The sequence below is a fragment of the Psammomys obesus genome, unplaced genomic scaffold, assembly GCF_907164565.1.
Source record: "Psammomys obesus unplaced genomic scaffold, mPsaObe1.curated_primary_1811, whole genome shotgun sequence".
Lineage (NCBI taxonomy): Eukaryota > Metazoa > Chordata > Mammalia > Rodentia > Muridae > Psammomys > Psammomys obesus.
In genome coordinates, this window is record NW_026585895.1 from 14663599 (window position 1) to 14688073 (window position 24475).

The 24475-nt window shown below is 43.8% G+C and overlaps 1 protein-coding gene across 3 annotated transcripts in view; it reads right to left on the minus strand.

Moving 5' to 3' along the window:
• Window positions 1-18784, minus strand: part of LOC129671454 (Bardet-Biedl syndrome 5 protein homolog) — a 42046-nt gene extending 23262 nt beyond the window's left edge. The window contains exons 1-8 of one of the 3 annotated variants that reach the window (XM_055600454.1): window positions 17929-18784; window positions 16623-16705; window positions 11951-12016; window positions 10753-10802; window positions 10492-10619; window positions 7656-7791; window positions 5269-5364; window positions 1589-1651 (exon numbers count right to left, since the gene is read on the minus strand). In XM_055600454.1, coding sequence (XP_055456429.1) covers window positions 1589-1651; window positions 5269-5364; window positions 7656-7791; window positions 10492-10619; window positions 10753-10802; window positions 11951-12016; window positions 16623-16705; window positions 17929-18230 — 924 coding nt within the window. In that variant the 5' untranslated portion in view covers window positions 18231-18784. The remainder of the gene's footprint in view (window positions 1-1588; window positions 1652-5268; window positions 5365-7655; window positions 7792-10491; window positions 10620-10752; window positions 10803-11950; window positions 12017-16622; window positions 16706-17928) is intronic. The other 2 variants (XM_055600456.1, XM_055600455.1) reach the window with 2 other exon arrangements.
• Between the last annotated feature and the right edge of the window lie 5691 nt (window positions 18785-24475).

Below are 24475 nucleotides of genomic sequence, written 5' to 3' on the forward strand. Positions count from 1 at the left end.
CTACATGGAATTCAAGACCATAAATATTTAAATGTTTAAAATTTACTTCTGCAAAAACCACAGTAATGAATATGCAGCAATTTATAATTAGATACTGTTCAGTCTGTGATAAATCTCAGAGTATATATGCTTCTTGACATATCCCTGTTTCTCAAAGCAAGTGTGAATCAGACAAACCAGGGTGAAAATTACATCCCTAGCAGCTTCGAGACTCCAGGGAAGGCTCCTAACTCCTCCAGGCCTCAGTATCCTGGATTGTTGTGTGTGTAGAGAATGGAAAAACAGCTATCATTTCACAGAGTTATTACATTGAGATAATGTATGAAATGTGTTGACCTAGTTCAGTGATTTCCCTCATAATTACAGTAAATCATAATGATAACAATGGATACATTCATCTAATCAGCAAGCCGGCAGTGTGATATGGTGGCTCACACCTATAATCCTAGCACTTTGGAGGCTGGGACAAGAGACTCCTGGGTTTGTGGTCACAAACATACATAGGTAGAATTCTTCCTACGGAGACAGTTACTATAAGACTTCAACACTTCATAGATCTTCATGTTATAGCTGATATTCTTACAAGTAAACTGACTACTATAGAAGAATAACTAAAAACGTAGTCACATAGTTAAACATCTATCAGTTTAATAAAAATGTTAACATATCTTACCTGGGGTGGGGGAGGGGAGGACCAGGAGAGAGAACGGGAATTGGTGGGGGTCATCTCTGAGATAGGCGAGCCTCCTGGGAGTCTTTGGAGGTGACCCTAGCTGAGACTGCTAGCAGCAGGGGATATGGAGCCTGAAGTTGCCACCTCCTGTAGCCAGGGGCCACTCCCAGTGGAGGGAGGGGAACACCAACTCATCCATAAAACCTTCAACTCAAAATTTGCCCTGCCTACAAGAACTGTAGGGCTAAAGATGGAACAGAGATTGAGGAAATGGCCAACCAATGACTGGCCCAACTTGAGACTCATTCCATGGGGGAGAGCCAACCCCTGACACTATTAATGATACTCTGCTGTGCTTGCAGACAGGAGCCTAGCATAACTGTCTTCTGAGGGGCTTCAAGCAGCAGCTGATGGAAACAGATGCAGAGACTTCACAGCCAAACAATAGGCTGAACTCTGAGAGTTTTGTGGAGGAGTGGGAGAAGGACTGAGGGAGCCAGAAGGGTCAAGGAAACACAAGAAGACCTACAGAGTAAACTAACCAGGGCCCATAGGGGCTCACAGAGACTGAACCACCAACCAGAGAGCACACATGGGCTGGATCTAGGACCCTACACATACGTGGCAGATGTGCAGCTTGGTCATCATGTGAGTCCTCTAACAATGGGAGGAGGGGCTATCTCTGACTCTGTTGCTTGCCTTTGGATCCCTTTTCTGTAGCTGAGTTGCCTTGTCAGGCCTCAGTGGGAGAAGATGTGTGGACTTGATGTGCCAGGGTGGTTGGTACCTTCTCTGACAAAAAGGGGAGCAGGGAGTGACAGTGGGGACTGGGAGGAGAGGAGGGAGAGGGCCACGATCAAGCTGTAAGGTGATTAAATAAATATTTAAATTAATGGAAAAAAAAAAAAAACTTACCTGCTGGGAGCTTTCTATGACAAGAGCCAAACCAAATTTTGAATCTCTAATCTTTATTGAACGCTTTATAAAATGAAAAAGAAAAAAATTAAAATTTTTATTATCAGATAGTAGTAACTCTTTAATACATGTTTTAATTATGTATTGTGCTATGGTACTGGCTTTTGAAGCAGGGTCTCGTACTGTACCTCACAGGATGGCCTGGAACTAACTATGCAGCCCAGGCTGGCCTTTAACTCTGGGCAATCTTCCTGCTTTAGCCTCTTGAGTGTTTGGTCTATAGGTGCAAGCCACCATGCCCACTTTTGCAGAACTACTCTTCATAGTCTAAGAAGCAGAAACCCCTCTTTTACCCAAGGCTCATACTGATGACAGGTGGCAAACCAAAACACACAAACGACATCTCTGATGGGAAAAGCCATCGGATTCAGATATTCCCACCTCTACAGTCAACAGGTTTCTGAGTATTTTACACCAGAGGCTGATGATCTTCCAGCTCTGAGGCCCTGGTGTCTGCCCTGACTCCTAGAGCAAGACTGAAGTTATATGTATCATTCTGTTTCTCACATCCTGCCCTGGTTAGTTTTTTTGTCAAACTGATACATTACAGTCATCTGGGAAGAGAGCACCTCAACTGACAAATGCCCCCACCAAACTGGCCTGTAGGCAAGCCTGTGTGGCATTTCCTTAATTCACGACTGATTTGCGAGGGCCCTGTTCCCTGTGGGTGGTGCTACCCTGGGATGGTGGGCTGGGCTTCTAGAAGAAAGCAGGCTGAGCAAGCCATTAGGGAGCAAGCCAGTAAGCAGCACCCCTTCATGGCCTCTGCATCAGCTCCTGCCTCTAGGTTCCTCCCTGCGTCCCTGTCCTCACTTCCCTCAGTGATGGAGTGTGCTGTAGAACTATCAGCTCTAACAAACCTTTCCTCTCCCAACTGATTTTGCTCAGGATGTTTATTATAGCGACAGAAACCCTAACTAAGAGAGGGATTTGTAGCCGCTCATGCTGTGACAGATCTGACCATGTATTTTTGGGAGGCATGTTTGAACTTTGGGCTAGAAAGGCCATTAAGTGTTTAAAGCTTAACAGTCTGTTTTCTTTGAGAGCAAGTCAGTAAACGGCACTTCTTCGTGGCTTCTGCTTCTGTTCTCGCCTCCAGGTTCCTGTCCTAAATGCCTTTGATGATAAACTGTGATGAAATAAAGCCTTTCCTCCCCAAGTTACTTGTGGTCATGGTGGGTTTTATCACAGCCATAAAAAGTGAAGACAAACGGCAGTCCCTACCTATCTACCTGACTAGGTGCCACAAGCTGATAGACAGGACACATACAGATACAGACAAACAGGCATATACGGACACACACACACACACACACCGCTTGGGCCTGTGGTGTAGAGTCAGGGCAGTGGCTGAGGCTCGAGCTGAAGCTGGAGTATGACTACTACAGTGACAAGCCGTGATGTATCACATTGCAAGCTGTTTGGGTCAGGCTGAATTCATTCCAGAAGCCACATTTGGCAACTCTATTCTTCAGTAACAACAACAACAACAAAAAAATCTTCTATTTGGAGAACAGAAAGCACAAGGCTGTTTACTACTCGGGAATTATTCAGCATAACAGGGGTCAGGTTAGGTGAGCAACAGCCATACACATGAGCACAGAGCGGCAGAAAACATTGTGCATGTGGCATGGCACTGCAACCCCAACGCTTGGGAGGATGAAGCAGGAGGATTGCTATGAGTTTGAGGCCCAGCCTGGGTTACACGGTGAGTCCCATATTGGTCTGGACTATAGAGACCTGTCTCAAAAGCATCTCAAACTAAACTAAACAAAACCAAGTAAAGAACAACACAAACACCAGCTTGTCATATACCTGTGCAGACAGACATCACAGCTTCCCAGCCTTGATGACAAACTGTTTCTGCCTAGAGAGGGATCTCAGCGGTGGAGTACTTGCCTAATTTAGACAAGGTCGGAGTTCGATCTCCATCACCATGAACAAAACATACGATCATATTTCCTCCCTATTATTATTCATTTAATGTGTTGCTTCCTCTGCCAGAATGAAAACTCAACAGCAGGGCTGTGTGCTGGTTCGTAATTGTCTTGACTGTTCATCACTGAGCACAGAGTGACACTGTCTTAGGGTTTCTGTTGCTGTGAGAAAACACCATGACCAAATGCAACCTTGGGAGGAAAGGGTTTATTCCAGGGTACATGTCCTAATCATAATCCATCATGAAGAATAATCCGGGCAGGAGCTCAAGACAAGAACTGAAATAGAGGGCAGGAGGACTGCTGCTTACTGGCTTGCTTCTTTTCCCCAGTGTTTATTTATGCATTTGATCAAGTGTGTATGTCACACATGTGGCTTTGGGACAGTGGTTCTCAACCTGTGGGTCACGACCCCTTGGGAAAGGTTGTCTTTTCACAGGCATTGACTAAGACCATCAGAAAACGGATATTACGATTCATAACGGTAGCAAAATTAAAGTTATGAAGTAGCAACAAAAATAATTTTATGGCTGGGGGTCACACACGACATGAGGAACTGTATTAAAGGGTCACAGCATTAGGAAGGTGAGAACTCCTGCTTTGGAGGGTGTCAGATTCCCTGCAGCTGGAGGGTGCTGATATCAGGGGCTAAGGATTAAACTGGGGTCCTCTGAAGGCACAGCAAGCATGCTTAGCCGCTTTTTTCTTTCAGTGTATGGGACTGAACCCATGGCTTTGTACATATTAGCAAGGCATTCTACCAGCTAGTTATAACCCCAGTCCTTCAGATACTTAAATTTTTTTCTTTTTGTTTTTCTTTTTGAAACATGGTCTTACTATGTCACCTTGGCTGGTCTGGAACTTGCTATGGCTTCGAACTTACAGAGATTCATCTCTACCAGCACAGAATTGGGATGGGGGGGCAGGGGAGGAGGGAAGCACACATTATATCCTGTGGTGCACATTTCTCTCTTAATAGCAAGTTGAAGGACAGGATGCAGTCGGCAGCAGAATCCTTGCCTAGCATGTACTTGACTCTAGGTCAATTTCTAGTGTCACAAAAGAGGGGGAAATGCAAGTTCGAAACTGCTATGAATACATAATTTTTATATATTTATCTATGTATTTATTCATTTATTTATTTTTAGATATAGTCTTGCTATGTAGCCATAGTTGGCTGGACTAGAACTTGCTATGTACTGTAGGCTAGAACTTATAGAAACCCTCCTGCCTTTATTGCTCTAGTGTTGGGATTAAAAGTATTCACCATTATGCCTGACTTATAAATACATTAAGTCTTCTCCCTGCTAAAATAATAAAATCAACATTTTGAAACTATACTTTCATTTATTTATTTTTAAGTATACTTAAAAAATTACATTTATACTTTATTTATTTGAAGAGGGGCACATATGTGTGCCAAAGTATATATGAGTACGGTAGTGAGAGAGCAACCCTCTCTCCTTCCACCATGTGGGTCATAGGGATTGAACTCAGGTTTCGGGGCAAGTACCTTAACCTGCTGAGCAATCTCACTGGTCCTAGGAGTGTGCTTTTAGTTAACAGCTTTTAGTTAACAGTTAAAAGGAAAAAAGCCAGACCTCAGATAACTCCAAACATCCAGTTACTAACTGTATCATTTATCTTACATTTAAAGAAGGTCACCAAAATGCATGTACTTACAATTTGCAGATATGGTATGCTGACATTAAAACTGTCATTCATATTTGCATGCCACACAATTCTCACATTGGTAATAAAAAAAGTTCCTAAATTTCCCTGCAGAAGAAAGAGAAGTAAATCAGTGATTGCCTGTTTGTATCCCTAGTCTTTGTTTTCTAAGACCCAGAATAAGTCTCGTCATCACAACAGTAGATTAATATAATAATGTAATACTATGGAGCAGTAGTGACTTTATAAGCTAGCAGTCAGATGACTGAACACCAGGACCCGAAACAGTGAGCAGCAGGACATAAGCTCAGTTAAACATTAAAGTTAGTATACTTGCCCGAGGACAAAGTTAAAACTGTATTTTGTGTATGCGTGTGCAGGCGTGCGCATGTGTGTACATGCTTGCAGGTGCTTCTGAGTGGAGTGCATTCTCTCTGGCCACCTTATAGGATCTAGGAATCAAACTCAGGCTGTCAGGGCTGCATGCAAGCATCTCCACCCACTGAGCCATTTCACTGTCCCACAAAATTTTTCTTGGTATGTCTTGTTCAAATGTAAAATGGGGATTTGTAAAAGAAACTTTTATTTGCCTGTTTCACTTGTCTCTGAGGATTACTGCCTTCGTCTGCTAACCTACGCCTAGTCCTGGGACCTTCTAGCCTCCATTCAATCTAATCTAGACCTAGAATGTTTTCTGCCTCTGAGACTTACTGCTTAATAAGCTCACTCTTTCTTGCTCTGTCTGAGCTCTGCACTGGCTGGTTCAACTGAGCTATTCTGGCTCAGATTCCTCCCTCAGCTGCCTTATTCAATCTGGCTTCTCTCAGCTTCTCACTGTAAAACTCTCCAGGTAAAACTGCCTGCTCTCTTTCTGCATTGTCTATTAAGTAGCTTCCCTTTCCTTTCTCTTCTTGAAAGAGTTGGGAGTATACTATTCTGTCAAGTCTTTCCCTGATTCATCACGGTTTCTGCTACTCAATTAGACATCACTTTCCACAATGGGTGCTTCCTTATAACTTTACCTTCATTGTTTGGGATTAAAGGCATTTACCACCACACCTGGACCTAAGCTTTTCTTTACCTGATACTGATACTTTTCTTTACCTGATACCAGGCTGGCCTTGAACTCAGAGATCTGCTTGCCTCTGACTCCTGGATTAAAGATGTGTTTGTATAATCCAGCCGGATAACATAGACCTAGAAAGTCTTTGGATTCACTCTCTTGCCAGAGCAGTCATGTTCTGAATGAAAATTCTTCTACAGGGATTTGAATAAATACCTCCCCCGCCCCCAAAGACTTTAGTATAGAGCCTGGCACACAGCATCTTATAAGTACTAGATCTTTCTAAAATTATTAGTCAAAATGAGATCTGCTTGTGCAAAGGAGTGATGTCAACCAAGACTTGACATATCAATGTATCAGAGATGTTTGATGGCTCATTCATGCCGGCCGGGTCAGAGCCACAGCCAGATGTGGTGATTCACCGATGTTATGCCAGGACCTGGGAGGCTAAGGCAGGAAGACAATGAATTTAGAGCCAGCCTGGACTACACAGTGAGACCTTTTCTCAGAAAAAAAGAAACATATACAACAACAAAACCCTGGGGCTAGCGAGAGGGCTCAGTGGTTAAGAGCACTGGTTGCTCTTTCAGAGCACCCAGGTTCAGTTCCCAGCACCCACATGGCAGCTCCCAACCATCTTTAACTCAGTCCCAGAGCATCCAATGACCTCTTCTGGCCTCCATGGGCACCAGGCACATGTGGTGAACGGGTCTCCACACAGACAAAAGATCTGTACACATAAAAATATAAAAAACACCACCAATAATAACAATCAAACATTTAAAAATATTTATTTTATTTGCTTATTTTGAGACAGGGTCTCATTTTCTAGTAGCTCTGGCAGGCCTGGAACTTACTGTGAAGACCAGGTTGGCTTTAAACACGCGAAATCTGCCTGCCTGGCATTAAAGGAGTACACCACTATACCACACGTTTTTAGTTATGTACATGTGTGTCCCTGTGTGGATGTGTACATGTGAGTGTTAGTGCCCACGGAGGCCAGAGGCACTGGGTCCCCTCAGAGCTACAGTCACGCGTGACTGTGAGCCGCCTAAGTGGGTTCTATAAACCCAGCACTCAAATGTGGTTCTGTTTCTCACCTATGGAAAAAGCAGACTGAACTAGGCCATCTCCAAGGCCCACTGTGGTTCTTGGTTCTATGTAGAACAGAAGTTGATGAAAAAGAGCATCACACCATGAAAATTAGGATATTACTTCATATTTAAAGCTGAACCGCTAACTTACTCAGATCACTAATGCTAATTTTACACAACCCCGATGATGAGTGGTTTAAATTATTGTCGAAACAGTCTTAAAAGACCATTTTATACAATACCTGGTCACTGGATAAATTCCATACACCGTTGATCTTATCATAGACATGTTCCTGTGGTAATAACCTCAGCTGTTTGTTCTGAATGACTGCACTTCTCAACTTAAAATCACGGTACATTTTAGAAGTTTCATATGCTCTACAAAAAAGAATAAACGAAAGACAAATCGATCCAAATGGAAAATATGGTGCCCTTAGACAAGTTTACTCATCTATTAAAATACATGGCTGTTCCGGTTCTGGTAAACTTAAACACTATTCAGCTAGTTGTGGTAGCACATGCCTGTAATCTTTTCACTTGGGAGGCTGAGGCAGGAGAATTGTTGACAGTTTGAGGCCATCCTGGACAACACACTGAGTTCTAGGCCAGCCTGGGCTATAGAGTGAGATAGTTTTAAAAAACAAAGGCAAACAAAGCCAAACCCCAAAGAACAAAAACAAAAAACTTTTCAGTAATGATTTGGTGACTCCAGTTTTCTGTCACAGCAGTGTAATATGGACACATTTACTACAGTACTCATTCCTTCATTTCTTAATTTATGCAAAGTTATTAGTGTTCTTTTGACACAAAGGTCCAATTTCTATTTTCACTGTGACCTAAAAATATTATGCTTGCATCTACCAACATATAGAAAACTCTATGTCAATGCTAAAGAGGATCTAGGGATCTAGGGTTGTAGAGGAATTTTAATTCAGAACATGGCTGTTCTGGCAAGAGATCATATCCAAGACCTAAATCTGTACGATCTCACTGGAATACAAGCATGCCTTTAATCTAGGAAAATGGAGGCAAGCAGATCTGAGTTCAAGACCAGCTTGGTATAGAACAAGTTTCAGGTAAAGAAAAGCTTAGGTCTAAGGTGGTACATGCCTTTAATCCCAAACAATGAAGGTAAAGTTAGTTTGTAGAAGGAAGCACCCATCTTGGAAAGTGATGTCTGATTGAGTGGCAGAAAAGGTGACACACTAGAGAACGAGTTGACAGAATAGGATATGCCCAACTCTCAGGAGAACAAAGAGGAAAGGGAAACTACTTAAGGAGCAATACAAAGACAAGGCAGCTTTACTGGGACAGTAATAGAGAGACAGGTTGCAGAGAAAGAACTCAGGTGAAGACAGAATGAGCCTGAGAATGAGGAGCCAGAAGATTATAGCAGATTGCTGGAGTTAGTTTGAGGCCAAGCAGAGCAATTCAGAGGCCTGGAGAGAAGCCAGATTGAATAAGCCAACTGGGAGAGGCATCTAAGCCAGAACAGCTGAGTTGAACCAGCCAGCCCAGAGCTCAGAAAGAACAAGAGAGGGTGGGCTTATTAAGCAGTAAGTCTCAGAGGCTGAAAGCATTCTAGGGTTAGATAGTATGAAGGCTAGAGGCTTCCAGGACTAGGCCTAGGTTAGCAGACAGAGGCAATAAGCCTCCCAGACAACAACTGAACCAGGAGAATAAAAGTGACTTTTACAAGAGCAGAGAGGGAGAGGTAGAAAAAACAAAATTGGATTTTCCTTTAGTTAGGATTTCTGTTAAGCAATTTCTGTTAAGTTGTGAAACAGTAGGATTTATCTATTAATCTTCATTTTCTTTAGTTCATTATCATCAAGTCATAACCAGAGCTGGCATGGTGGCATACACCTTTAATCCCAGCAGTTGGGAGGCAAAGAAAGATGGATCTCTGTGAGTTTGAGGCCAGCCTGGTCTACAAAGTGAGTCCAGGAGAGACAGGGAAACCCTGTCCCATAAATTATTTCAAGATTTTCATTTTATTTTATTATTAGTAGTAGTAATATTTAATTTTTTCGTTTTTAGTTTTTTTGAGATAGGGTTTCTCTGTGTAACAACAGCAATCAGCTGGTCTCAAACTTCTGCCTGCCTGCCTCTGTCTCCCAAGTGCTGGGATTAAAGGCGTGTGCCACCACTGTCCACCCTTATTGCATTTTTAAAAATTTAGATACTGGCCTTTAACTTATTATGTGTTCTAGTCTTGGTCATAGCACTTCTTAAGCCAAATCAGGAGCTAGGGTTTAGGTGTATGACCATGAAAACTGAAAACTTATGTTGCTGCTTTAGTGCTGGGGAAGCAGTCTAAACCTTGAGCACCCGAGGCAAGGGCTCAGCCACCAAGCTGCACCTCCAGCCCCCAAATACATATTGAGACAAACACTATACACAGTTGCTTAGAGAAGCACTATGGAGCATCTGAGTAATGGCCTGAATTACTGTAAAGAAATTATTTAGGGAAAACATATGAATGTCTATTTCTGCTATAAAATTCTTTTAAACTCATTACTTGAAAATGGTAGCTAATTTAGTAGAATCTTTTCCGTAGTCTTACATTTTTTAAATTAATTTAATTTAAAATTAATTAATTAATTAAATAATTTTATGTGCATTGCCTGCATGTATTTTCTGTGTAAGAGTGTCGGATCCCCTGGAACTAGAGTTACAGACAGCTGTGAGCTGTCATGTATGTGCTGGGAATTGAACTTAGGTCCTCCAGAGCAGACAATGCTCTTAACCACTGAGCTATCTCTCGAGCCCCAGTAGTCTTACATTTACAGAGGGTGATGATATGTAGCTCAGGCTGGCCCAGACCCCATTAATGCCCCTGTTGCTTTGTGCTCCAGGGTGGTGGGGTTACAAGTGTGCACCACCACGCCCAGCACCTTACATGCTTTATACATTCCTTCAGGGTGCTTTTTAGATGATAATGAAGTGTATCAGTCTAAATACCTTTGTGATATCTGCAACTAGAAGATACTATCATCCATCCGTAAAATTTTATCCTTTATACCATTACATCAGAGGAAGTTGATACACTCAGAAGTCTGTGAGATGCTACTGTACCTGTGTACCGAAATCACAGAAGTAAAAAGTCTGGGGCTCCCAGGAACCAGATTTGTGAATATAAACTCAAATCGGGTTGTGTTGCATTTTGTCAATATATAAAGAGCTTCCGTTTGGCCTCGTAGTTTCTGTAAAGACAAATTTGTTACAAAGTTCAGAATTAAAGAGCAAGTTCCCATATAAGGTGGAAGCAAGCCTTGACTTTAGATATCTAATGTTTCTTTACCATTCATCTACTTCACTAGGAATTTTCAGACTTACGGAGTTTGCAGTTCTTGTTGTAATGTTCAAAATGCAGTTGTAACCAATAGCTAAATTAAAAAAAAAAAAAAGACAAAGGTTGTAAGGAGTATGATATCATAAACTAAGAAATATAATATTGTAAAAAAAAATTAAAAACCCCCAAACTTTCATGTTTTACAAATTAAAGCATGAGCAGAAAAACAACTTTTTAAATTTCTATGAAATAAGCACAGGTTGAGGCTAGGAGTTAGCTCTATGGGTAAAATGCTTGCTTAGTATACGTGGAGCCCTGGGCTTGACCCTTAGCACCAGATAAATGGAGCACAGTGTATAGACTTGCAATTCCAGCACTCAGAAGGTAGAGGCAGGAAGATCAGAAATTCTAGTCATTTTCAATGACACAGCAGGTTAGAGGCTAGCCTGGCATACATGGGACCCCGTCTCAAGAAAAAAAAGAAAGGAATGAATGAATGATTACAAGAACCTGAGGGTCAGTTGTACTTCTTTGACCAAAAATATTCCTAACATGGGAAAAGAAAATGTCTAAAATCCAGATACCACCATTTACTAACAAAAAATAAATAAAACTCTTTCCACCATCATGTCAAAAGAGAGAGTCTGGCTAGATTTGCCATACTTAAAAAAAAAGTGACAGGAATGTTGTTCCTGTCACATGAAAGACTATGAATAACAGAGACCAGGACCAGAGAAGCTGGGTAGGCAGGGCACCAGCCGGGAGACCCAAATCTATCTCCAGAACCCATAAGGTGGAAGGAGAGAAGTGATGCCACACAGTTGTCCCTTGGCACACGAACCCCCCCCAACACACACCCTGCACACACACAACAATAATAAAAAACTTAAAAGACAAAAACCCATGTAAAAGCATTAATCCACATATGTTCAAGACCCAAAATGGACAGACTGAGAAATCAGATCATTCCTTTTGTATTAAGATATAGTCTGTGACCAGCGTTTGATTTCTCAAGAGTTTCTTAAACAGTAATTTTATATTTCCACATACTTAAAACTGTTCCTGTTTTTCACACCACAGGCAACTGAACATACGGCTGTAAGCATGTTGGGTAAGTGGCCCTCCACCAAGCTTTATCCCTAGCACTTAAGATCTTTTGTTTGCTTTAAATACAAAATCCACCATCCAACTTTCCTGAAAAAGAATTTCCCCCTTGGCATTTTATCTAAGACGGATACTTACAAAGATTGACTCTGGGTAATGCCAAGGAATGCCAGATGATTCTTAAGTTTGTGACTAAGAGTCTACCTAGAAGCAAAGCAAGGAAGAACAGATTAGCTTGAGGTCCTTTCAGTGCTCAGAATGGGGTCAGAACGGACGCTGTGGTTGGTAGCCACAGTGAGGCACGGCTCAGTGCCCAGCACTGCATATGCTGCATGCCGTGGTCCCAGTGCTCAGGGTGTGCAGTCAGGAGGGCCAGGTGTTCAAGGCCACAGGAGTTTGAGGCCAGCCTGAGAGCATGGTCGGGGCACGGTAACTCCTGCTGCTTTGACTTCCCTGCTCTGAGGAACTCTTCCCTAGAACTTCGGGACGAAATAAACTCTTCCTTGTTTTTTCTTTTCTTTTTTTTTTTTTTTTTTTTTTTTGTGTGTGTGTGTGTCAGGTGCTTTGCCACAAAAATGAGAAAAGTAACTGACACATCCTGTGGTGTGAGTCTCTTTTAGCAGTTCTCATTGTGTGTGTGTGTGTGTGTGTGTGTGTGTGTGCATGTGTTTGTGGATGTGCAAAGTGCAGAAAACAAGACAGAGTATCAGGTGGCCTCCTCTTTACTTTGTACAGTATTCCTCTGGGGCAGCAGGCACCCCAGCCCACCTCAGTGCTGCTGTTGTGATGTGCACAGGACCACTCTGGTCCTTAGAATTGCATAGGAAGCAATCTTAACTGCTGGGCCATCTCTCCAGCCCAACAGCTCTCGTTTAACTGAACCATATACTTATATACCCAGTTCTGCTAGAGGCACAGGCAAAAAAGGCTGGCTGCAGACAAAGAAGCTCTTTAATGACAGACCAACAAATCCAGAGTTAAACCTAGCAGCAACAGAACTGAGTTGGAGTTTAGGCTTAAAATTGAGAGGGACAAAACAATTTTAAGAGCCAGGCATAGTGGCGCACGCCTTTAGTTTAATCCAGCACTCAGGAGGCCAGCGGTGGAGGCAGAGGCAGGTCCATCTTTATGAGTTCCAGGACACCAGACATGGCTAAGTGAGATACTGTCTCAAAAGGAGAGAGATGACTTGGAATGGTAATCCATGCTTTAAAAAAAAAACAAAAACAATTAATTTATTTTTTATTCACTTTACTTCCTGGTTGTATCCCCATCCCTCCTCACCTCCCAGTCACACCCTCTCTCCCTCCCTTTTCCCCCTTCCCTCTTTCACAAAAAAGGGGAGCTCCCTTTCCCATTCACCCCAGCTCATCTAGTTATATCAGGACTGAGAATATGCTCTTCACCTGTGGCCTGGTAAGGCAGTCCCGCCAGGGGGAAGCAATCAAAAAGCTAAGAATTTGCCTCCTTTTTCTTTTCTTTTCTTTCTTTCTTTCTTTCTTTCTTTCTTTCTTTCTTTCTTTTTTTTTTTTTTATGGCTTTTCAAGGTAGGGTTTCTCTGTGTAACATTCCTGGCTGTCCTGGAACTTGCTCTGTAGACCAGGATGGACACAAACTCAAAGATCCACCTGCCTCTGCCTCCCAAGTGCTGGGACTAAAGGTGTGTGCCACTGCTGGTAGCCTGTGCCTTTAATCCCAGCATTCGGGAGGTAGGTAGAGCTCTGTGAGTTTGAATGAGACTCTACATAGAGAGGTGTAGGGCACCTAGGGTTATATAAAGAGACCCTGTCTCAGAAAAAACAAAAACATAAGAGTGGGGAGACATACTAAAGTCTGGTTTATCATTTAGTTATGCAATATTAGAAAAGTTCTGTTTCCTGTCAGTTACCCACTATACAAAAAAATGGTGTCTACTTTCAATTTGTACTATTAAGTAAGATTACATATACAAATATAAAAAATTGCAGTTGGTAAATAAGAAAACACTAAAAGAACTGTTAAGAGCAATAACGGAACATTGGGAGGGTTGAAGAAGGATAGGGAAGAGGAAATGTCTTACTTAAAACGTTTTAATAAAATGTTAGGGGTGGTTATGTTTTCCCTTTTTCTTTGAAGTGAGGGGCACTGATGACTGAGCCCGGGACAGGACACTGGATAGAGAGGTACTCTAACAGAGAAGTACAGCATCTACCCAGCCCGCCTCCCGCCCATCCTCTTTCCTCTTTCCACCCAGCTCTTTTAGATTGAAAGGCTTTACTATCCTAGGTTCCTCATGCCACCCTTGTTTAAAGAGCATCACCTTATCACACAGGCTGGTCTCAAACTGACAGTTACACTGATGCTCCTGTCTCAGCTGCCCAAGTGAGCTGGGACTAGAGGCACATACTTCCAAGCCTGGCTTAATATTGTAATGCCTTACAAACTGATTTTTATTATTTAAAAATTAAAGGTACACTGATTTCCTTATGTCATTTCACTTAGGTAACACCTTGTCTTTAATGCTTTTCGATTGGCATATTCAGAAAAATTATTGAGTGAGAAGGGTTTGCCTTACAAAGCCTTCCGCCAACTGTGTTCACCATTTTTCTGCTCATTGTTTATCCCCTACAAGTCACAGCGTTCTTGTGCTGCCTCTTCTGTAGGATGCCTCCCGAAGCCCCGTGTCCATTCTTCCAGGCCTGAACTTTTTCTCTTTGTCCTTGCTTCCTCTAATCTCCCAAATATGCAATCTCCTTGTCCCCATTCCGCTGTCCCCAGCTTCAGCGAACAGCGTAATCCGACATTTCCCTGGCGGAGTACTCACAAGTGGATTAAATGTGCTAATCATCTGGGTACTCACACCTTTAAAGCAGGGGCCCTGAACACGATACAGCCTCAAGTTGGTCATTTGGAAACTGCTCAAAAGAAGCAGATGCGGAGGACTGGAAGGCAGGACTCCCCAGACAAACCAGGCACTCTGTACATTCCTGTAAACCTTCATTTAAACATGGCTTCCTGAGTTCTGAGTAGGAGGCAGCTACTATGAGGGGGTTATTTGTAGCCAGTCTTCCCTAGGCCCTTATTTTGAGCAACAGAACAACCCTGGATGGCTTCAAGCTTTTGATCTTCCTATCAATGCTTCCTGAGTGCTGGGGTTACAGGCATGTGCTGAGGATTGATGTAGTGCTGAAGGCTGAATCAAGGGCTTGGTGTATGCTAGGCAAGCACTCTACCAATGGGCTCCATCCTAACCCCTGAAAGCCTCCCTGCCCTCTGCTATAGTTGACTTCTGTTGCTGTGATAAAACACTCTAATGGAATGCAATGTGGGAGAAAGGATATTTTTGGTCTTATTTCCAGGTCGAAATCCATCATTGAGGGAAGTCAGGGAAGGAACTCAAGGCAGGAACATGAAGCAGAAACCATGGAGCAACACTGGCTTCCTAAGTCACAGGCTCACAGTTAGCTAGCTTTCCTATGCAGCCCAGGACCTCCTGCCTAGGCATAGTGCTGCCCACAGTGGGCTGGGCCCTCCCACATCAGCTAACAGACAGACCCCCCACAGACGTGCCTGAGGTGATCCCTCAGCTGTGGCTTCTCCTCTCAGGCTCCTTTCACAGCTCTGGGGCTGTGCCAAGCTGTCAATTAGAGCTAACTAGGTGATCTCTAGCCCCAGGTATTGATCTAGGGCTCTGCATTCAGTGAAAACTGCTTTGCTATCCTCCACGGTCTTTACTTATGAAGAACACACTGTCACAAAAGCCTTCCTGTCAGTCGGTATATAAACAACTGAAGTTTCTCTTGGCTTCCTTGAGGTAACTAGCTTAAGATTAGCCTTTATGACAACTCAGTCCGACAAAGTTCGAACTGAGACTTTTTGTTTGCTGCTAAGTGTCCATATTCACCCTTCCCCTTGCCTGACTAACAGCGAGATTGTTGAGAGATATAAGCTTGCCTCTAAGGATAGGCCTGACACACTGACAGGTTCTGCTTGTGCCTAGTGGTAAAGAGAGTTTTCTCACACACAAAAAATGGGGCCTTACTAGGACAATTCAGAAGAAAGTCCTGGAGAGCAAGCAGCCACCCAAAACCTGCAGTAAGCCTGTTCTGCCCTAAGGTTACTGTTCCCTCCCCAGGACACGGATCTCCTTATCTGAGCGAGGGGGGTTGCTCGTCCCAGATTCCTTTTTAACAAAGAGGTTTCTGTTCTTCCTTTCTAGCTGCCTGCTTCTCCAAAGACACTTTTAGGATACCCCAAGCTCCCCTTGAGAACAGTACTGACGCTTTCAGGCCCTGTTAGTTACTCACTGACCGCTGGTGCCACAGCTGTGTCTCGGTGACAGGACTGGTCCACGACTGTCAAATAGCCTGCTCAGTGTAGCACTAAGTTTTCCCCTTCCACATGTCCCCCTCTAGGGTCATCCTGAGAGGACTGTGCAGCACTTCTGGATTAAGGTGAAGTATGGCTACAGATGCCACAGCTATGAATAGTTAATGTTCACTACTCTGTGTTCTTTTACCGGGAAACGTATCCAAGGGTAGGAACTACTTTATGACTCTTGCAAACAGGTGCCTGGAGTTTTAACCATTACTAGCAAATCTTGTGTCACAGGTCAAGATCCACTTCTGATGGGCTTAAGCTGAGAGGAAACCTGTGCTTCTGTTTGTAGGTTTAATATCTACCCTTTCTTTTATTTGGGAAAAAAATAAACTTAAAAAAAACCTTAACTTTTCTTTTCTCACAGTTATTTACACACAATGCTTTCTCACTAGCTAATGTGAATCAACATTGATACATTGTAAATCAGAGTATAAAACTCAAATCTACTCACCTCTATCCCCATTATTTCCCTTTGTGTCTTCAATTGAATCTAAACAATCAATAAGTACTTCTCCCGGTCTTGTTTTCATCTGTCTAAATTAAACATAAAATTTCAAGGTTTATAACTTCAGCTCTGTCTGCTACCAATCTACATAGGGAAGAGAGACGAGGGCATAGGGCAGCCAACATGGTAAAGGCTACAGCACTGAGTGTCAGTGAGGCCTGAACTAACCAGGGACGCTTGGGAGTCAGCTAGAACCAAAAATGGAGTCTTGGATAGCTAAAAGGAAAAACAAACAAACAAACAAAAAGAGTGTGTGACTGATTGAAAAACAGGAACAAGAAGGGTAAACGATGTGTTGGGTGGGGGGGGGGGAGGGCACTGAATAGTGACAGAAATATAGTTGGGTAACCCGGGAGTTATCAAAGAATCGGAGACTCTCGAGGATGGGTACCGGCCTTACTCTGTGGACTACAGACAACCGGCAGAGGAAGGACAGCAGGCTATGAAAGGAATGATTTTGAAAAGGGTCGGATGAGAGGTATCCTCAGAGGGGTCATGAGCAGCTCAGCAAGAAAACATAGCTGCCACCACGTCTGACGGCCCGCATTTCATCCCAGGGCCTGCACAAAGGGGAGAATGGACTTCTGCACGCTAACTTCTAACCCCACTCACGCACGGAGTACTCAGAAAGCACTCTTCGCGAGCTAAAGAAACTAATACCGTCTTAGGCATCCAATTACCACAAAGACTGAGAAATGTACGCATATTTCACTTTTCCATTTAAGGAGGCACTGTTAGTGCTAAAAGCACCACTGGGAAGCAGTTGAGGCTCCATGTAGCTGCACTGATCCAAGAACTTCAGCTTTCATGTTTTCAAACACCTATCTCAGCGCCCCACTCCCCGACTTCTGGGCAGGAAGGTTTTTAGCCACGTTCTCTTTTAAGGCGCATTCCCCACAAACAGGGCTTCTTAAAAACAAAACAACAACAAAGCAAGCTCTAAAAGATTTGGATGAAGAGCAAAATGAAAGCTTGGCCCCGACCCAAGCTTTGCACGGTCGAGAGTTTCGGAGAATTCTCTCCCTCATTTCACAGACACGCTAAGCGTGCGGAGGCCCGCACTACGCAAGGCTGTTCCGGATTTTGGTTCTAGAACCCTGCTTTACGGAACCCCAGCCCGACGTGCGCTCCGCCGCGGGCCGCGGGGGGCTGCAGCCTTGACGGGCGCACACGCCGGAGAGGCCGCGGGCCGGGGCAGGGCCAAGGGCCGCAGGGGACGGCCGCGGGGTCCCGGCGCGTCGCAGAGACTCACTGCGACGACACGTCGAAGCGCACGTCGCGGTCCTCCCACAACACGTCCAGCACAGACATGGCGGCCGAGGTACCCCGCCGACGCTGCACGCTGTGGCGGCCCTGCGGCGTCTTGCGGGTTCCAAGGCAACGTGCCGGCTTCGTCACCGCCTCTACGGCGGGCGCCGAGGCCCAAGCTTCCAACAGGTAGTGCGCCCTCTTTCCCCTGCCCTTTTTCGTCGTTAGGTCGGTTTGAGGCCGGCGGCTCGGAGGGTGCCTGACTTCAGAGCCGACTCTCTGGTCTCCGTGCAGATTTTTAGCCATTTCAGCCTGCTTGCTGTTTCCTACACCATCAAGAAATCTTAACTTCACCAAATCACGCTCCTAGTTCGGTGGCGGCTCCGGTCCTGCCCGCCTCGCTTACGCTGGAGGCCTGGCTCTGTCTACCTTCCAGACCGAGGCTCAGAACCTACTAAGGTTCTATTCCGTCTGGTTGGGCCACTGCTTCCCCAGATGCGTGCACGGCCACCCTTACGTCTTATTTCACAGGTCAGCTCTGGGGTTCCTCTATTGTGAGCAAACAAAAGACGTGCTCCTGATCCTTCTAAGTTCACCGCTTTGAACAATGTGCAGCGTAGACTGAACACGGGATAAACACTTTTTTGTCCCTTTCCTTTCTTTCCTTTTTTCCCCTTCTTTCTCCCTTCCTCTCTTTCTTCTCTTTCTCTCTTATTCTTCTTTCTTTTTCTTTCTCTCTCTCTCTCTCTCTCTCTTTCTTTCTCTTTCTTCTTTCTCTTTTTCTTTCTTTCTCTCTCTCTTTCTTCCTTCCTCTCTCTCCTCCTCCTCCTCCTCTGTCTCTCTTTCTCCCGAGATACGGTCTCACTTTGTGGTCCAGTTTGACCTCAAAATCAAACCCGTCAGCTTCCCTATTACTGGGATTAAACGCATGCATCTTGCCTACTTTATAAATTCTTTTTTAAATGAATCAAAGTGCTTTCTCTTAGCACATGGCAATTATCAATAAGCAAATAAAACCTCAACTGAATTGCTGATTCACACAGACTGATCTGGGCTCTCCTGGGCATACTCAAGAGCCTTTCATGGTCTTGTAAGTATAATGACATGAAAACGTTTGCCTTTAAAACTCTAACTGGGTCATGAATGCACATTGTCTATAATTGCCTATGGAAGGAGACAGAACACTCTAGTTTCTGTTTTCTTCCAGGCAGGGTTTCACAGTGTAGGCCAAATTGGCCTGAAACGTACCATGTAGATCAGAGTGTTGAGCTCACATCAGCCCTCCTACTACCTCGACTCCAGAATGCTGAAATTAGATATGTGAGCCACTCTGCCCAGCTATTTGTTTAATGTTCTGTGGCATTTTGGTTTTAGGAGTTACTATAGCATTGAAATCATGTCAACATTGTTAATCTTCCTGATCATCGTCCTGAGTACTGGGATTTCAGTGTGGACCACCTCACTCACCTTTAAAAAAAAAAAAGAGCCGGGTGTGGTGGTGCACACCTGTAATCCCAGCACGCAGGGAGGCAGAGGCAGGTGGATCTCTGTGAGTTTGAGGCCAGCCTGGTCTATAGAGTGAGTCCATAATAGCCAAGGCTACACAGAGAAACCCTGTCTTGAAAAAACAAAACAAAAAGACAGGATCTTGCTTTGTAGGCCAGGCAGTTCTCACAGTCCTTGTGATTCTGTCCTCAAAGTCCTGGACTTACAGCCTTGTGCTACCATGCTGGCAGCCTATTACTGAGCTAGGCATGAGACAGTTTTGTAACAGGGGCTGGTTGCACAGCTCAGTGGTTTAGAGCGTTAGCTGCTCTCAGAGAAAGAAGATTTGGTTCCCAGCACCCGCATGGTGGCTACAACTGTCTGTAACTCCAGTTCCAGGGGACGCGATGCCCTCTTATGAACTCCACAGGCACCAGGGACACCCATGGTATACAGACATCCATGCAAGCAAAACACATACACATAAAATAAAATAACCTATTTTTTTAAAAGTTTTGCAAGAATGTAGATCAATGCTAGTCTCACAAATATTTTAGAGAATATAAATATTTAAAAAGTTATCTATACTGCTGGAAGTAGTGACACACATCTTTAGTACAGTATTTGGGAGGCAGAGGTAGACAGATCTCTGTGAGTTCAAAGCTAACCTGATCTACATAGTGAATTCTATAATAGGCAGGGTTATAAGTAAGATTCTATCTCAGAAAATTTGTTTCTGTTATTCTGTTTAATAATGTGAGTCAGTATTGATTGAAATATATTTCTTCTAGTTTTATTGAAGTATAAATAGTATAGTAAAAAATAATTAATGTATATAATTTGGTGAGTTGCAGCTTATGAACATGTGTGTTATCACCACAATCAAGATAATAAAAATTATCTTTTTAAAAAAGATTTATTTATTTATTATGTATATAGTATTCTGCCTGCCTGTACATCTTCAGGCCAGAAAAGGGCACCAAATCTCATTATAGATGGTTGTGAGGCACAATGTGGTTGCTGGGAATTGAACTCAAGACCTACTGGAAGAGCAGCCAGTGCTCTTAACCTCTGAGCCATCTCTCCAGCCCTAGCTATCATCTTTAAATCCATTATCTTGCCTTGTTTTCCTTTGTGGGTTTAGTTTGTTTGATGGTAAGAACACTGAGTGTGAGTTGTACCATCAACAACAGCAGACTTTTGTCCTGCTGGCATTGAGCCCAAGGCCTTCTACATGCCAGGCAAGCAAGCATTCTACCATTGCGCTATACTCCTAACCCATGCCTTCTGAGTGCACAATATTGTATTGTTTTGCAGAGATGATGTGTTGCACAGCAACTCTCTGGAACATACTTGACTGGCAGAAGTCTTTGATGTGTATCTTAGCTACGATATATTCACTAACATCTATGTGAAAACAACTAATAAATACTAATAAATCACAGATATGCGAATAATGCCTTAGTGCATATTGCTTTAAAATATGGAAGGCTGGAGATACTGTAACAGGGACCCAGATCTTAGTAGGCCCTAAGACCTTGGCATAACTGACTCCAGGATGGAAGTGCCATTCAGGCTATAACACTCAGCATGTAGACAGCACCACCTGCCAACACTAAAACAAAGGCCTAATCCATCAAAGTCCATAGTTCTGGGAAAGGCTCAAAGCCTTTTAGCTTCTGTGGTTCCACTTCTGTAACTGTTCTTGTTAACTGAAGTATGTCAACCCAGAACATGGCTGTTTATGCTTCAAAGCTCACCCTGAGAGAGGCTCAGGGCTGCACTGGGATTCTGAGCAACCCAGCTGGCTGGCTAAGAAAGACTTCCTTTCCGTTTAAACATATGTCCTACCAGCCTTCTCTGGTGAATACCCACAACAGCGGAGCTCAGCATGTAGCGTCACACCAGTGTGCTCACACACACAGTGGTTCCCATATAAAAACCTAAAGCTTACCCAAAATAAAACCGAAACATTATAGTTTATACGTAAGAAGTTCTGTGGGATGTGTTTCCGAATATCATGGGAGCAGGATTAAGGAACAGTGATCCCCCTCTTTTTTTTTTTTTTTTTTTTGCACAGATATGATACATAGACACAAGATATGGTACATAGACACACATCCAGGCAAAACACACTCCTACACAATAAATAATAATAATTTTTTAAAAAGCAAAAAGAATGTGCTGCTGGATGAAACAGAAAGATTCTCAACCTCTGATGAAACTCACCAGTGATTGATACACATTGCTCAGAAGGGTGTGATATCGAGTTCGTGAGCATGCCCTGGCCAGGGTGAATTGAGTCGATATTTTGTCTAAGGGTGAGTGGTGACAAGAGGTAGACAATGAAAGATGAGGTGGAGACGGGGGAAGGCCGTGTTGGCTGGAACCGCTGTGCTGTGCGGCTGAGAAGGAAATCAGAGCTCTTCTCTAACTCAGGGCAGCAGCTCGGTTGACTTCCAGTTTGGAGCAAACCGATGGGTCTAGTTCTGTTTCTCATACTTGCAAGTCTCTTCCCTAGCTTGCTTGCTTGTTTGCTTTTTATTTTTTTGACGAACTGTGTTCTTTGCCTTGTAAGGCTGGCACAGAACTCATTAGGATAGCCAAATTAGTCAAACTCATTTGCTCCAGGCTCCCGAACTCTGGGATTACCTGTGTGTACTTCCCTCGAATTTGTTTGTTTTAAGATGGGTCTCTTCGTGAAGCTTTGGCTGGCCTGAAGCTTACGATGTGGACTATGTTGGCCTAAACTCATAGAGGTCTACCTGCCTCTGCCCTCAAGTGCTGGGATTACACCCCTGTGTCACCTCCGTCCCTTAGCCTTTAAAGGTCTGACTTCTCTGTATTTATCTTTATCACGGCCTTGTCAAGCCACACTATCTAGCTTCCCTTCTCCCTATTCATCTGTAGCTTTGCACAAAGCCATCACCTTAGCAATGCCCTGTGTCTCTTTTTTTTTTTTCCCTGCTCTTCTCTTTCTCAATCTGAACCTATCAGATTGCCAAGTTATAGTCCTAAATGCATACTTATACTGTTATGACAACTGCCACCTAGAAAATGGGCAGGCAGCTGGGTGTTGGTGGTGCACACTTGTAATCCCAGCTCTCTGGGAGGCAGAGGCAGGTGAATCTCAGTGAGTTTGAGGCCAGCCTGGTCTACAGCGTGAGTCCAGGACAGCCAGGGCTACCCAGAGAAACCCTGTCTTGAAAACAAGCAAGCAAGCAAACAAATAGGAAAAACAAAAAAACAAAGAAACAAACAAAGAAAATGGGCAGGCCTTCTATGCTGACCTTCACTGGCAAAGTGACAAGCGTTTCAGGGGTGGCCACCCGAGCCAAACCAAGAGCAGCCGTTCATTGCGGTACAGCTGTGATGTGCAGAACACGGCTTTAGCCTAAACCAGTCTTCATCTTCATTACTACGCCTATGTATTTTCTGTCTTAAAAAAAAAAAAAAAAAAAAAAAAAAAAAAAAACAACGCAAGAAAAAATGCATTATTTGTATCTCATTCTTAATCATTTCTATAGAACATTTTATAAGCACTTTCAATTCATATGTCAAAGAGAAGATACGCTGCTATGGTGCCCAGTGACCTTGGTAACAGTCCATTCATAGTGCCTAGCAACGGATGTCATTTTGTCTTACAACATGGCTTGTGTACTCACATTGAGGCTTAGTGCTCAATGGGCTGATAAAAGTACAACTCCTCACAGCATTAAGTGGAAACATCTTGAATAGAATGAGTTTGGTCGCTATTATCTTTCCACACAAATCCAAAACACAAAAACAGTCTGATGATGCTAGAGCTAGTTACAGTACATTAGCCAGGTTAAGTTTTATAATTAAGGAGGCTGCAGAGAGAAGGAAAAATTGTTTTTCTAAAAAGCCTAAGGATACTGTGCTGTCAAGAGGGGAGAGGAAACTAAGGTACAGGTGGGCCAAAAAGCCTTGGGAGATGCTGAAATAGAAAGTCATTTGAGGCAGCGGTGGTTCGTGCCTGTGATCCCAGCACTCAGGGAGGCAGAGGCAGGCAGATCTCTGTGAGTTTGAGGCCAGCCTGGTCTACCGAGTCCAGGACAGCCAGGGCTGCACAGAGAAACCCTGCCTTGAAAAGCCAAAAAAGTCATTCGAACGATGTAGACATCAGACTGTTTTTGGAGCTCTCTCTGGACACAGACTTGGAGCCAGTGTTTCTCAAAGCCCACATAGCCAGAGCCGAGAGCTTCTGGACTAAAAACAGAGATGCCCTAGGTACTTTAAGAAGCCACCGAGAGTCCAAGCGCTGGGGCACAGTGGTAGGTGCTGTCCAGCAGCCCTAAGGACGTGGGCAGCAGGGATCCATTTACTCACTGATAATCGGTTCTTCCCCAAAACAGCTCCAGAGAGGCAAGCAGGAAATTACACAAATGTAGACACAATATATTTTACTGAAAAAAAAAAAAATTAAGTTTGTTTGCCTTCTGTTTTAGGGAACAATTTTTTTTTCTTCTCCGAGTATCTCCCCCTCTTAAAAACTTAGGCAGGCTTCTAGCACTCCTAAAGGCCCCGCTGACCACGCCTGGACTGAGAAGTAGTCAAAAATGGCAGCTTCCTCATCCAGCCCTCAATCATCCCGATTCCCCTAGAGCTTGGAGACAAGGCAGGGAAACGCCTGCCTGCTCATTAGTTCTACTGATCACTTTTTGGCCCCGTTTCACCTCATCACTCTGTCTCTGGAAGGCTATGCTCCCAAGTCTCCTTCAAGGCTGTGGGGAGCTTGTCACGCTTGGCACCATGCACGTGCAAACACACGCACATAGGGGGTAGGGGAAGTGGCGTGCAGTGGGCACGCTTGGTGACTTAATCAGGTGGCACCCCCAGTGTTCTCCCTATGCTTGACACTATTCTTTTTTCTTTCAAAAGATTGGTTTGTGTCTGTCTGTATGAGTGTTTGTGTGTGTGCACAGATCTGTGCTCAGAAGAAGGCACTGGACTCCTCACGCTTGGAGGCACAGGCATTTGTGAGATGCCCAACTTGGTACGTGTTGTGGGCGTGGAGAGCCAAACACCAGTCCTCTTGTGAGACA